Source organism: Thamnophis elegans, chromosome 4 (genome assembly GCF_009769535.1).
Source record: "Thamnophis elegans isolate rThaEle1 chromosome 4, rThaEle1.pri, whole genome shotgun sequence".
In the NCBI taxonomy this organism is placed as follows: Eukaryota; Metazoa; Chordata; class Lepidosauria; order Squamata; family Colubridae; genus Thamnophis; species Thamnophis elegans.
The window spans coordinates 64,540,371-64,555,648 of record NC_045544.1 but is presented as its reverse complement, the minus strand read 5'-3'; the positions used below and the strand labels follow the sequence as shown (position 1 = coordinate 64,555,648).

Sequence of the window (15,278 nt, the reverse complement as noted above, 5' to 3'; positions counted from 1 at the left end):
CAAATAGAGAACCATCCTTACCTGTTTTCAGGTCTAATTGGTGTCATAGCATCTTAGGTTTTGAAAAGTGAGCCAGGGATTGAGCAAACAACTTGCAAACCTGAAAATATTCTGCTCATTATCTACCACTTCTTTCATCTCTGTTCCCATCATACACCATTGATATTTCCTAGAATTTGCACTTACAGTAGTTACAGCTTTTAAAATTGAAATACTAGCATCTCCTTGTCATTCTTTGTCACAACTATATTTAAGTCTGTGATATAGGACTGAAGCCTAAAGGTTTAGCTTTTGATAGTTAAGAGTTAGGCTTTTACAGTGTGAGTCTTAAAAAGCTGCCCTTTTCAAGCATGAAGGAAAGCTATTTGAAAGCTTGCCATTGAAGAAATTGCCACTTATTAATGATTAGAACAAAAGGACATCTTTAAATTTGTCATTCAATTTTTCAGTCTAGAATTTCTATATTATAATAATGCAGAAGAACCAAATTAACTTAGGGAAAAAATAAGCCAATATACAAACTACCACAATTGTGAAACATCTGGTTTCAGTTTGCATTTGTATTATTGTTTGGAAGCCAGAATGCTTTTTCAATGAAATGTAAATTACTTGCATTTCTAAAATGTAATTAATCAATTTGGTACTAGATGGTATATATCGTTGACACAAAGTTATGAATGTTTTAAGAATCTGATTGCAATTTGCAATTAAAACTTTGTTTGCATGAATTCAAACTTGAAATATTAATACCATTCAATTTTAAAATGAAGCAAACCTCAGAAGATGCTATATTCCGTTATATAAAACCACAGTATAGTTGCAGTCTCCTTTATCATACCATTCTCTTTTTTTCAAATAAGAAATTAAGACCTAGGAAATTGAATATGGTATGAATTGAGTTTGAAACTAAAAGGATCTAAAATCTAGTTACAATTGGTTAGAAGGAACTAGGAATATTTATAATCTATAATCTTGATTATTCCCCAATCCTTCTCAATTGTTGAGGAAAGAATTATCAGGATTAGATTAATATAGGTAGAACAGTGTATCATAGCAAAAAAGGAACACATAAAAATTAAAAGTTACTTGGGTAACATAGGATAATTGCTTGCCTTTTTACACACAGCTGCACAATCAATTTAGTACTAAATTACTGCTATAAATGTATTTGCTTTCCTTCTATCATTTTGTTCACAATTTAGAAAAAAACAGTATCAGTTATTCTGCATTATATTGTGTTACAAAGCTGTAACACAATTGATATAATACTGAGAGTAAGGCAATAGTTACAAAATCAAGTCTGATATTGCCTGAAGGTAGGAAGAAGGAAGGGAAGTAAGATGGAAACACTGCTCTAATTTAGAAAACCACAAAAACTGCAAGGTCATTTTTCTATAAACTGTAGAACTAGAGATGGGTTTCGTTAGAGGATCAGATTGAAAAGTGGGCACTAAATAATTCTTGACCTGTGTCATTTCCCACTGTTGCAATGGAGACAAAGCAATCTAGCTGAAGCAGAAAACTGCCTCTGGGTGGAAAAATTTTGTAAAGAAGTAACTTGATCCCCAAGTTTAATAGTAGCAAATTGGTAGGCAGTGTACTATTAAACAGGATTTGAACCCAGTGCATGAAAATGAACAGGAACTGTATTCAGAGGTATCTGCAGGATCCAAGGCTTTCATCAAAATGATAAAACTATTGTTACACTGTAAGCTCCGTCCCTTTGTTATTTATCCCCCTGTGGGTGCAATAGAATGGTGTCCCCAATCTCTCAGTCCATGGACTGGCCCAGGGCATGCCTGAAACCGATCTGTGAAGCCCCATTCACAGGATGCAGGGAGCACACGAAACCACGCCCCCTCCGCTCCACAGAAAAACCTCTCCACAGAATCGGTCCATGGTGCCCAAAAGGTGGGGCGCGGCTGCAGTAGAAGACTCACTGTGGGAAGGATTAAACAGTGACCAAGATTCCTATGTGATATCTGGCTTCTTCTCACCAGTTTTTGCTCTGAGCAGAGGCAGTTAGGTTAACTTGCTTCTACTTTATAGGCCACTTGGAAAAGGAGAAAATACTTTTTATGTTTTGTGGGGAGAGTTTTAGGGTGACTTTTAGGGTAGTAGGGCTGGTTGCATCCCTGGTATTCCTCCAACTTGGAATTGATGTAATCATTTTTAATGAAATTACAAAGAATGCAACTCCATTTAAAATACATGAGAGAGGTTGGAAGCAACAGTGTGTGATATGCTAATTAAAATATCTAAACTTTCTCCTCTGCCTTATCTTTAAACTTCAGTTATTCTGGGAAGGTGTCTTTGATATTATTTGTGAGAAGGTTTTTACATCCCCATTGTATCTACTTTTGCCAGCAGTGTTTTTTGTTGATGAAAAGTCTCCTAGATTTAAGCAATTTGGTCCTTAATTGTAACCATATTGCCAGTTTTTTTCCAGGTTTGATGCTATTATTTTGATAGGATTAGAATTGGACCAGATTCATGGTATCTTTGGTCACATTACTATGAACTTTTCAGTTGGTGCAGAATGAAAAATAAACTCTTTGTGGTTTGTGATCCATTGTGTGTTCATTGTACTTTTCTCAGGCTATTTGGTGAAATTAACTAGGATGGACTGGACTTGAAGACTTGAGAACAGCTGAGCTCCTTTGAAGAAATCTAATTTAAGCCAAATTATTTAATATAAAAGGACTTAGTATAAAATCTGCCTTTTGTGGGGCAAAAAAGAATTAATGTTGTCACATGTTCATGCCATTGATAAGTGATGAATAGGGAGAAGAAAAGATGAATACATATTTAAACAATGTTAAAATATTTATTTATTTATTTATTTATTTATTTATTTATTTATTTATTTATTTGATTTTGCTAAAAAAAACAACAACCTGTAAGGGTCTCAGGGAACTCCACAAATCCCCAGATCATACGTTGAGAACTGCTGCCTTAATAGAAGCCTTTAAAATGCAAACATTCATTTTGGACTTTATTTGCTATAACCACAATATTCTTTACTGGTTAATCAATTTAATGCATAGCAGTTTAGAATTATGTAAAAATTGGAACTCAAGGACTTCATCATTTATCTGGGATTAACTTTGTTCTGGCAATCAGTCGTAGGAAATTATAAAACAGAAAGTGTATAAGTCTTAAATTACGTATCTCAGTGACACCCTCTGCACAAACACACATCATCCAGTTTTTCCCATTATTAAGGAGATATTATCAAAATGAGAATGGCATCATAGTGGCAGCATCACACAAGTCATATCAGAAAAGGATAATTACTTATTTTGAACTTATTTTTGTCTTATAATAATACAAATAATTACTTATTCATTTTATAAATACTAAAACGAAGCCTTGCTTGATTTTTAACCGTATAGAGACACAAAACATATTGATGCAATTGCACATAGACACAACACACAAGCAGGCATTCAAAACATGCAGCAAAACCATATATTTTAAAAGTTAACCTATTCAAAGTTTGCTTTGTAAAAGTATGCCACATAGATCATTATAGTGTAAGCAAATTTGTATTATGATGAAAATTAGAAAAAGAAAAATACCCGAAATTATTCCTTTGCTTTATGCTATATTTTTGGTGACAGTAATATTAATGGATAATAAAAAGTTTACTTGTTTATAACAAAAGATAACAAAGGAAGCAAATTCTATTTAACCATCATAGCCTACAGAACCCAATTTTATAGGATTTATATATTCAGTAAAATTGAGTATATTATAAAGTAAGTGAAAAAAATTTTTTTAAAGAGTGACAAGAGAACACCAAGAACAGGCTAAAAAGTATTTAGTATCCTTTTAAAAGAGAACAAGTTGAATCAATTGTGAATAGGAATAAAGTAAAAAAAAAAAGAATAAAGTTGCACTATATTACATTAGGAAAGATTCATATAAACAAAGGTGAGAAATTAATATCAACAAAAAGCAAAATAAGAAAGTGTAAAATCCACAACTAGTACATATTAAAAGTGACTGAAATTCAAAAGCTTTATCCTGGTAAAAATTGGAGCCCCCACAAAGAGTTAAATTTAGAAGAAATAAAAATTAAATAAATCACAATATTTATGGCAAGTATAAAAGGCTGAAAAGAATAATAATAATTGTAATAATAACAATATGGCTATACATTGATAATATTGTGAAGGAAAAACTCAAATTTTACCTCCAGCAGTTTTAAAAACCAAGGAATGAAAATGTTCAAAAACCAGTATTACTTTTTCAGTACATATAATGAATTGTAGAATTACCCCAAAATAGTGAGATAATAAGATTTGGGATATCTTTCAGATAGATACACTTGGGAGAAGAGAGCAGTATAATTAAAATAGATCTGAATAATGTCAGCCTAAATGTTGTTCTATAGATGAAAAAATGAACAAAAGACTAAAAAAAATAAGAAATAGAATTGAATTATAGTAAACAAAAGTTTTCCTGTCAGGCTTCAAATACTATTTTTTAGAAGTCAGGTGTGCAATTGGAAAGGTTGAAAAAGAACTGAATAAAAAAGAAAATACTTTTTCTATTTAGCATCACAAAGAAACTTGACAGATTTTCTTTGGATTTCAAACTGGATTTTCAGCAGAGGGCACTGCTGTAAAGAAAGCTATTCAGCATCATAACAGCAGCTCAGTGATTAATCAAACACCCTCTTAACTGGGACTATCAAAGACCTGAAATGCCCTTATTTTAGTCATGGTGATAGACTAAGAGAAGTAGAAAAAGGCAATGTTGACCTCAAGTCAAGATTGATTGACGATTGCATCTGTGAAGTTTTTCTGGTTTACCTTTTATGGTCTACCTGGCAACAATAGTACACTGTAGCAAGGTGGTATCTGAAAGCATCAGGGAGGTGTACAATTGCCCTAGGAAGTGTTTTATAATTAACAGGATCATCCTTACTCCCTAAGTGTTCATGCAGGTAAAGAATGAGGTCAGATAGGAGGCTCAGAAGTCCAAGTTGTTTTTAATGGCCTCTGGAGGTATTAGGTTGACCCCCATAGTCTTTCATGCTCTTAGTTGAGCAACAGAGTTCTTGATTTCTCTCACTGTCAGTAACGTCCACATTGTCAGATTTTCAATAGTTTAGCCTGGGCATCCATTTTCAACAGAGGTGTCTGTGAAGAGATCCTGAAAGTATATTCCCCATATCCTGGGGACTGGAGGTGAGGAATGTGACAGTCAAACCTGTATGGAACATTGCTTTGGGAGCTTGATGTGATATGGCAAAATGAGGCTGAGTCATTGGATTTGACTTCCTGAATAAGTCATGCTCAGTTGCTTTTCATGGCTTCCTATTCCTTGCATGCCAGCAGTTGTTTGTAATATCTTTTCTGCTGGAGGTGACCCATACAGCTATTGTTGCAGTGTCAGATTCATAAGCCTGTTAGTAGTATGAAATGCTTTTCTTTTGGCAGCAACATAGTCCTTTTCAAACTATGGCTTGGAGTAGGGCTATTGTTGTCTCAAAGCCTGTTAAGATGAATTAGATCCTGGTGAAGTTCTCTGGTAAGGGTGCTATCATTCTGCAAGAGTACATTAGGAGACTTAGCTGAAGTCAGGAAAGACTGTGGACACTGTGGGTAATCTGAGGTCAGTACACAGTTATCTTTTTATTTTGATGGGGGATCCACTTGACTTGGCAGTAGATTCTTCCTGTTGGCATCAGAAAGGGGTTGTTGGCAGTCTTCAGTATGTGTTTCTTGAGTGAAGACATTTAACTGGAGCAGGATGGGGATATGATTGCTGGCAAACTCAGATATACCTTCCAAGGCCTTAGCCTTTAGGGAGAAGGTCCCTAAAGACAATTATATAGTCATAGCACTCATTCTGGAGCCAGATAGATGAGTGAGTTTAGTGAGTCACTTTCAAAGGCACCATTTAAAATGTGGAGATTTAGCCCAAAAGCTGTTTGACCCAATCAGAATCTGCATTGGGATCTACAAAGTTTGATTTCTGATCTTCTGAACAATGGATAAGGAGGAATCAATGAGCTTCAGGGAAGAGGAACATTTGTGCTATGCATAGAACTGCGGTGGTGCAGTAGTTAGAGTGCAGTACTGCAGGCTACCGTTTGCCAGCAGTTTGGCAGATCGAATCTCACCAGAGATTCTAGATAGATAGATAGATAGATAGATAGATAGATAGATAGACAGACAGACAGACAGATAGACAGACAGACAGACAGACAGACAGACAGACCAATGTTAAGCACATGAGGTTATCAAAGGTTTAAATATTCTATAGGTATTTGAGCCGCAGTGGTTAGAGTGCAGTACTGCAGGCTACTTCTTCTGATCACCGGCTGCCAGCAGTTTAGCAGATCAAATCTCACCAGGCTCAAGGTTGACTCAGCCCTACATCCTTCTGAGGTGGATAAAATGAGGACCCAGATTGTTGGGGGCAATATGCTGACTCTGTAAACCACTTAGAGAGGGCTGTAAAGCACTGTGAAGCAGTATATAAGTCTAAGTGCTATTGCTATTGCTAAGTACTATAGACAATGTGGCCACTGGTCAAATCTAACATTGGAGGCCTCTCCTATGACTACTATATAAGGTCATCAGGCTCTGTTGTGGGAAATCTGCTTTATTGAGGACATGTAAGCATTTATTATCAACAAGCATGGTGGATTAATTGTGTGTAAATATGTTTTATTTTCCATTTCATTTCATACAGTCACATATATACTGTGCATAACCGGGGCCATATAACATTAAACAATAAACACAGCCATCCCTCTTGTCAACAATACCCCCCAAAATACAAACCCAATATACTACTTCGACCCTCCATACACCCTTTCTTTCGCCCCCCTCCAACTTTCCTTCTTCCCTCCAACATTCCCCTCTACCCTACTTCCCCTCCCCCTCTATCACTCCTCTCTCCCAATACACTCCCTCCCTTCCTTCTCGCCCTCCCTCCAATCCTCTCTCCCACCCTCTCTACCCCTCTTTCTTCTTTCCCTCTACTCCTCCCTTCGGTGTATTTCTACTATCTATCAATATATTCAGCTTGTCCTATTTTTACACTAAAATTAAAGAGCAACAGTACACAAGTGCAATCGTGTTACTTTAAAATCTAGCACGTACTATATTTCCCCCCTCCCCCCTCCCCCCTAAGACCCCACCTCCCTTCCCCCCCCCCTGACTTCCCAGAGCCTGTACACGGTGTAGCTTTTTAACAAACACAGTCTAAAATATATTAAAACAAAGGAGATTAAGAAAAAAAAAGAAAGAAAGAAAGTCAATAAGATCTCTACGTTGAACTCAGCTTCTTGCTCTTACACAAACTTTAAGCAATTTAACTTATTCCTAATCTTAAGCATAATTTCTTAGTCCCATATTTGTTTTGTGTATAGTCAATCCATTTTTTCCAGTCTCGTTTATATCTCTCATTTGAGTGGTCTTTAAGATATGCCGATATTTTAGCCATCTCGGCTAGGTTTGTAACTTTCAATGTCCATTCTTGAGTTGTAGGCACATCTTCCTTCTTCCAGTATTGCGCCACCAACAGTCTTGCTGCCGTTATTAGGTGCAGAACCAAATTGGTCTCTACCGCTGTAAAGTCAGTACATATACCGCATCCCCAACATTTAGGCTGTACATTCGGATACATAGAAGCCAGCTTTTTAGGATCTAAATGCCATCTATAAAACATCTTATAAAAATTTTCTCTCAGGTTTTCTGCTTGTGAAAATTTCACATTTCTTACCCATATTCTTTCCCACGTGTCCAGCATTATTGGTTCTTCAATATTCTGAGCCCACTTTATCATACAATCTTTAACCAATTCCATTTCCGAATCCATCTGTATTAGTACATTATATATCCTCTTTATGTGCATTAAGCTTTGATCTCTTATTTGTTTAAACAAATTATCCTCAACTTTGACAAAGCCAGTTTTTTGGTCTATTTTCCACCTGGCCTGTAATTGGCCATACTGGAACCATGTTTGAACTACCTTCTCCTCTTTCAGTACCTCTAAAGATTTTAATTGTAGAACCCCCCTTTCTAAAGTGAGAAGTTGTCTGTAAGTGGTTCTATCGTGTTTTTGTTCTATATTCATATTTTCAATTGCATGTCTAGGAATTGCCCACATGGGTAACTTATCATTTAGTTTATGTTGATATTTTTTCCAAACCCGCAATAAAGCATTTCTTAAGATATGATTTTAAAAGTTCTTATCCAATTTTTTGTTGAATAACAAGTAAGCATGCCAACCATATACCAGATCATGTCCCTCGATATTCAGTATTCTATCATTGGTTAAATGGGTCCAATCACTAATTGCGGATAGGGCCACTGCCTCATAATATAATTTTAGGTTAGGTAATTTCAAGCCTCCTCTCTCGCGTACATCTTGCATTATTTTCATCTTTACCCTCAGCTTCTTTCCAGCCCATACAAATTTGTTGATACTCTTCTGCCATTCTAAGAGATTCGCATCTTTTTTAAGTATAAGTAGCATTTGAAAAAGAAATAAAAATTTTGGTAAAATGTTCATTTTCACTGCCGCTATCCTCCCCAGCAAAGATAAGTACAATTTCTCCCATTTTTTCATCTCTATCTGTATACTCCGCCAAAGTGGTTCATAATTATGCTTATATAGTTTCACATTTGAGGCTAAAATATTGACCCCAAGATATTTGACTTTTTTAACTACCTCACATCCTAGCATACCTCCTAGTTCTTCCTTTTATTTAGTATTCATATTTATAGCTAATATTTTGGTTTTTCCTAAATTTATTTTAAAACCAGACACTTGACCATATTGATTAATCGTGTTCATTAAAACCATACTGGATTCCTGCGGTTGTTCCAATATTATGACCAAATCATCCGCAAAAGCGCGGAGTCTGTATTCTTGCTGCCTAATCTTGATCCCTTTTAGACCATCCAAGCCCCGTATTTTATTCAATAATACTTCCAAAGTTATAATGAACAATAGTGGGGACAAAGGACAGCCCTGTCTTGTACCTTTTCCGATTTGAAAGGAGTCTGTTAAACTTCCGTTGACTATGATTTGAGCTGTTTGCTGTTGGTATATTGCTTTAATTGACCGTAAAAAGCTATCTCCTATCTGCATTTTTTGCAATATCTTCAACAGAAATTGCCAATTAACTCGATCAAAGGCCTTCTCAGCATCCAAAAATATGAACGCAGCAGGGATTTGATTGTTCTTTCCCAAATATTCTAATGCATTAATGATTAGTCTAACATTACTCTTCATCTGTCTCCCCTGTATAAAACCTGTTTGGTCAGTATGTATCAATTGTTGAATAACCACCATTAACCTATTTGCTAGTATTTTAGTAAAAATTTTATAATCTACATTAAGTAATGAGATAGGTCTATAATTTTTTGGTTGGGTAATATCTTGATCTTCTTTGGGTATCAACGATATAAACGCTGTCTTCCATGATGGAGGCACTTTACCTTCCGTTTGAAGGGGGCTTAGGGGGCTTCCGGGGCGGGACCTTGCTGATGGCGGCGGCTTAATTGAGCTGCCCCTGGGTTTCTGGTCACGTTATCTGCCTAAATACCTGGTAGATACCTCATTCTTCAGGCAAAGAAGAGTGAGAGAGAGATCCAGCTGGTAAGAGCTTTTCTTTGAAGTTTGCAGCTTTTTTTTTCCTGCTGCGAATAGAAGGGGGGGCCAACCAAGGCTGATCACATCTCCGTGCCAGAAACCCCTGCTGTTTTCATTACGGCGCAAAGTAAGGAACCTCCGCTTAGGACAATTTTGAGATATTTATCTGAAATTAATACAAGCAGAGTCCGTACCTGAGAACCTTATCTGCTTTTCTTTAAAAAAAAAATCCTAGCTTCATTTTTACAAGAGCTTCCTTCGTGCACTTGGTTTTTTTTTTTTCCCTTAAAAATAAGTAATTGTAACAATGCCACACTCCTAACTCTTCGGCAAAGAACAGTGATAAAAAAGATCAAAGGAACAGCCAGCCAGCAGCTTCTTACTAATTAGTTTCACTTCTCTGAAGAGCTTACAAGACTTTTTTCTTATCAACCTTTAAAAGTTTTAAAAGACTCTTTGCTAATATAGAGACATTCCAAACAGAGGCGAATATGCTGAACTGTTTTGTTACAATGCTAATCTTATGAAACCTTCTGCAAACTTTCTTCAAAAAGGGAGGAACAGTTTGCTAGCAGTATCTTATTAATTAGTTTCACTTCTCTGAAGAGTTTACAAGACTTTCCTCTTATTCTCTTTGCCTCCTACTTTTCCATATTCTGATTTATGGCAGTTAGTTAATTAAAACTTCCTGCACAGTCAAGGTTAGGTTATCAGTGAGAAGAAGTGCTTTTTTTTTGGAGTTGCTTAAGATATATTAATTAATTATATTAATATCAAACAGTGTAAATCCTTCGGAATGTTTGGTTTCTATTTCAAATCCAAAACCAAGTTTAGAGTTTATATTTGAGTGGGTTTGTCACTTCTCTGCTTTCTCCCTTTCTGTCAGAAATTGTTTCAAATAAATAGCTTTTGGGGTGGGGGCTGGTGTTTCAACCCTCCATTCCCCTTTTTTCCTTTCTTTTTGAAAAAATCCCAACCTGACCATCAATATTATTTATATTCTCAAGATTTATTTGCCTTTTCCAGGTTTGATTTATGGCTGTGAGTTAGATAAATTTTCTTACCGGTCTTTCATCTCTTTCACACCCTCCTGTTCATTTGCTTTGACAAGAAGCCAGCATCTTGTCAGCCATGTTGCAGACTGCTGCCCCGACTTTGATTCATAGGGCAAATCTCCAACCTGTGCGGGACCTGTTGCCTTCGCCTGGGTCTAATGAGACACTGCCCCTTCTTCTCCCCCTCCAGGGGGGTTCTGATCCAAAAAGGATCTTGCAGATGATTTATCAGACAGGGTTCATGTGAGGCTCTTAAGAGCCCACATCCCCCACATCTGTCCAGCTGAAGAACCTCCTGTCGACCGGGCAGAATCATTTCTTTAACATGACTTTGACAGATAACTTTGCTTCAGGAACGTTCAGGTTAGCTTTCAGCTTAACCATTAATTGCGGGGAGGAAAATGAAACTAGTTTTGCTTAAGTTTGATACATAGACATAAAATGTGTATGCATAATTCATCTCATTTCTGGGGTGACTAAACATTTCCAATTAAAGATAAAAATGTAGGAAGAAGGTTCTGTATCTTTCTTATTTTTGATACAGGCTGCTTTTAAATTGTGATTTGTAGACTATTTTTTTCTGAATCTTGAAGTGTGTCACAATATCAGCAGATACTGCACAGAGATTTATATAAGAGCAACAACTAAAATTTGTTGGTGCCAATTTTAGCAATTTGTCTTAAGAGTCAGAAATACAGAAAAAATAAAACTAAAAAAAAATCTTTTAAATACTTAACACTTTAAATGATCCTGGTTAGAAGAGGGACTTGTAGAGAGCACAGAAGTATAAATATCATGTCAGTGAATCTCACCCTGCACTGTGGTTAGAGACCTATAGTACAAGGATCCTCTGTGACTTAGGAAGAGAGATTTGTTACGTTAGTCACAAAAGAACATCTCCAATGCTTTCTTCTTCATTTCTTCTCACTGATGTTTCCTTTATATTAAAAGCAATATTATATATTGTATTATATCTGAGAAAATAGTACTGGAAGTTATGGAGACACATCAGTTCTGGTTGCCTTTGATTTTCCAAATTCTTCACAAAATATCAGAATAATCCAGATTCACAGTAGGACGTCGACTTTTTTTTTTTTTTTTGCTTCAGTTTGGCAGAATCCTGTTCTGTCCAAAGTCTAATGAAGGACTAACCTAATTCCAATGTATTTCCATAAGTAAGAGTCAGCTGTATTATTTGATTTAGATCAAAGTATAAAGCAAGGTCAAGTTTTGTTCCAATCAAATTTGACCCCTGAAGATTAAATAAATGATTTGCCCCTATATTCTTCTGAAACGTGTCTTCAAGTAGCCTACAGCTCTGCCTATTTCTAATATCTGGATGGTCTGTTATTCAAATATTATCTAGTTCTGATCTTGGATTCAAATTCCAGATGAATACTAATGTACATTGGGTGACTTTGGGACAAATAGGATATCATAATAAAACCTGCTCAACAAGGCTGTTATAAACCGAGAAGTGAATAATAAGGACACATATATGCTACTCAGTAGAAAAAAAGGCATGTGATACACAGTATATTCAATGAGAATACTTAGTATGCTCCTATGCAGTATAACTATATAAGGCCATGAAGAAGCTTACAAAAAATTGGTATCATTATGGCACCATATGGCAACATAATTAATTTACAGCAGTGTAATGAATTGTAATCCAGTCTAATCTCAATGGTGAAAAGAAAACCCCTGCTGCCTTTTTCAATTCTGCAGCTGTGAGAAGAAAAATGTTTCAGTAAGATTTCATGCATCATAGCTGTAGTCTGTGTTTCATAGGATGTAGGCTACTTTTCCAGATAATCTTTGTTGCTGATGACCATATGTTGAAATGGATATAAAGTCTTTCATTTTCATGTGAATCAGAGGAGGTGTTCAGCAGGTTCTGACCAGTTCTGGGGAACGGGTAGCGGAAATTTTGAGCAGTTCAGTAAATACCACCTCTGACTAGGTCCATCCCCATCTATTCTCTGCCTCCTGAGTCCCAGCTGATTGGGAGGGAATGGGGATTTTGCAGTATCCTTTCCCTGGAGTGGGAACGCCCACCAAGCCACGCCCACAGAACCAGAAGTAAAAAAAAGTTGAATCCCACCACTGATGTGTATGTTTCATAACATAGTTTTTCCAGGGTGTTTTGGCCCATTGATATATAAGCTAATTGTATCTCTTTTCTTTTAAATTACAGCTAATTTCAGCTACCTTGGATGGCAAATTGCAATTGTTTCTACCCCAATAACAATCACCCCTGACATCTTTGGTGTTTCTACATTGAGAATTAAACTTCTTGAAAGAAAGAAAAAAGATTAGTAGCTGAGCATGGTAACTGGGAAAACTAGCAAATTTTAATTAAACAGAGTCTTCCAGATTTGTTCTACTATTTGTCAACCAGCTGGGATTTGCTTTAAAAAAAAACTTACTGCTGGAAAAGCAGCTTCACAGGTGATACCAAATGATAGATTTTTAATATTTTGTGTGGTTAGGTTATTTTTAGCTCAAGACTTAAATTTCTGTAGTGTTCTAATACATTTTACTGATATTTTGGATGGTTGTTTTATGACCACCCAATTTTTTATTATTACATAAATTAGATAAAACTTTTGTTATTCAGTTCCTTGCTAACACCTAATCCTCAATAATAAAGGAACAGTCTACTCATTCCTCTTGCATCTTGATTTAATTACAAAGACCGTCTGAGATGCTAAGTATTTCCTCTGCATTTGGAAATTCTAGCAATATTTTAATATATTTCATGTACCTTTGATTTTATGTGGTCAATAGACACTATTATGCAATGCATTTCTTTTTCTTTAAAAAAAATTCTTTAGTTGACTAATGAAAATGGATATAACATATGGTTCTTTAAAAAAAAGAATAATACCAAATGCAATTTGCTCAACTGACTATTAAAATATCAATAAAGACAGGTATTTTTTGCAGGATTTTTAAAAGTTAATTTTTAACTGCTTAATGTTCTTTCACACAACTTTAAATCTCCTGGAAGAAAGTAAAATAAGTTAATAAGGTAAAATAAGTAAAAATAATAAATAGTTTCACCATTCTCAGAACCATAACAATGGAAGCTCAGCCAAAATAAGGGTCACTACTGGTTAAGACACATTTATTTAACTAGCTGTGCTTTCCGTAATATGGAAACAAGTGATCATCTGAGTACAAATTCTTCAGTAAACTAGTCAGAAGATTTTTGAACAATAGGGTGTCGATGTTCAAAATGTCTTTAATTAATGGGGGATAGTTATAATACTTAGGAAACATTTAATTAGATGTAATTGTATATTAAAATAAATCCTGCTGCTAATGAAAAAAGCTTGATGGGAGCAATAGTCAATATATTATTTTCATAATGACAAGCATCAATTTGTTATGCTTACACTAAGAATCCTTGTAGATTATGGGTTTAAAAGAAATACTTTGCCATAAAAGAAGGAATATCATCTAATGTTTGACATGTAGTAACAAAATATATCTGTTGGTTCAGTCTTCAAAGGTATTCATACTTTTAGCAGTATGATTGTTGAAAACACAGGTGCCTCTGAAGTACTAGATCACCAGTAGAGTATTGTTTGATAGGACTTCTCCTGCTGTTTATAATGAATTTAAACCCTTTGTACAATATTTGAATAGACCACCCCCCTGCCCCATTTATACAGAATAAGGGTCTGCAGTGACATAGGAGAAGGGGTGAAACTACTATAATAATTTCCACTTCTTCAACTACGGCCGCACTCCCATTTTTCTAGAACTCGTTTCTCTTTTTCAATATTATCTGCCTCTTTGTCTCTATTCTGCCTCTCTCTGTGTTTATAGGATAACTGTCTATTTGAAAAGTAACATGAAATACATGCTTGTATTCCATAAATACAGTACCAGTGGAAATGTAAAAGAAGTAGCTGAAGCTGCAGGTTGCAAAAAGTCATTACGTTTGTTGTAGTGAATCTATGTATCAAAGACAAATATCTGATTTTTTTTTGTTCCAAACAATGAGTGTATAAATTGCTACATTTGATAGGCTATTCAAGTTGAACTTTCTTATCATTGAGCTAAAAGACAAGATTTCTGCAGTTTTGTATTTGAATTCTTTATGTCATGTTTGTACATTACTGAGAAGGGAGAATTTGGTTCCCTTAAAGCTGTGAGTAATTGATCTTCTTCAGTGGATAGACTACCATATACCATCTTTTGGGTGTATTTAACTTTTCTTTGCTGACTGATGGCAAATATTCAATGCAAATTAGCAAATCCTGTTTTGAGGAAATAGCTAGTGTATATAGTAATTACAAGACTAGATGATTTTCATAGAGATTCTCTAGGCAGTCCAACAATTAAACCATCCAACACTGACACAAAAGAAAACCATTTCAAAACAAAAATGATCAACAGATGAGTAGCTGTTGAAAGTTAGGCAATCAGATCATAGTCATGTATGATCTAAACATTTCTCATGTGTATTTTTGGTTGTGTTTGGACAATATTACAAGGCTTATTACAAGACTAATTGCTGCCCCTCTGTTGATCATTTTTGTTTTGAAATGGTTTTCCTGTTGTGTCAGAGTTGGATGTTTCAATTGT

General features: G+C 35.5%; 1 protein-coding gene across 1 annotated transcript in view; it reads left to right on the top strand.

Annotated features, from left to right (window-relative positions):
- WDR27 (WD repeat domain 27) overlaps positions 1-14,545 on the top strand; it is a 71,405-nt gene extending 56,860 nt beyond the window's left edge. Inside the window, exon 23 of the mRNA XM_032216034.1 lies at positions 12,877-14,545. Coding sequence (XP_032071925.1) covers positions 12,877-12,927 — 51 coding nt within the window. The 3' untranslated portion in view covers positions 12,928-14,545. The remainder of the gene's footprint in view (positions 1-12,876) is intronic.
- Positions 14,546-15,278: the final 733 nt, after the last annotated feature.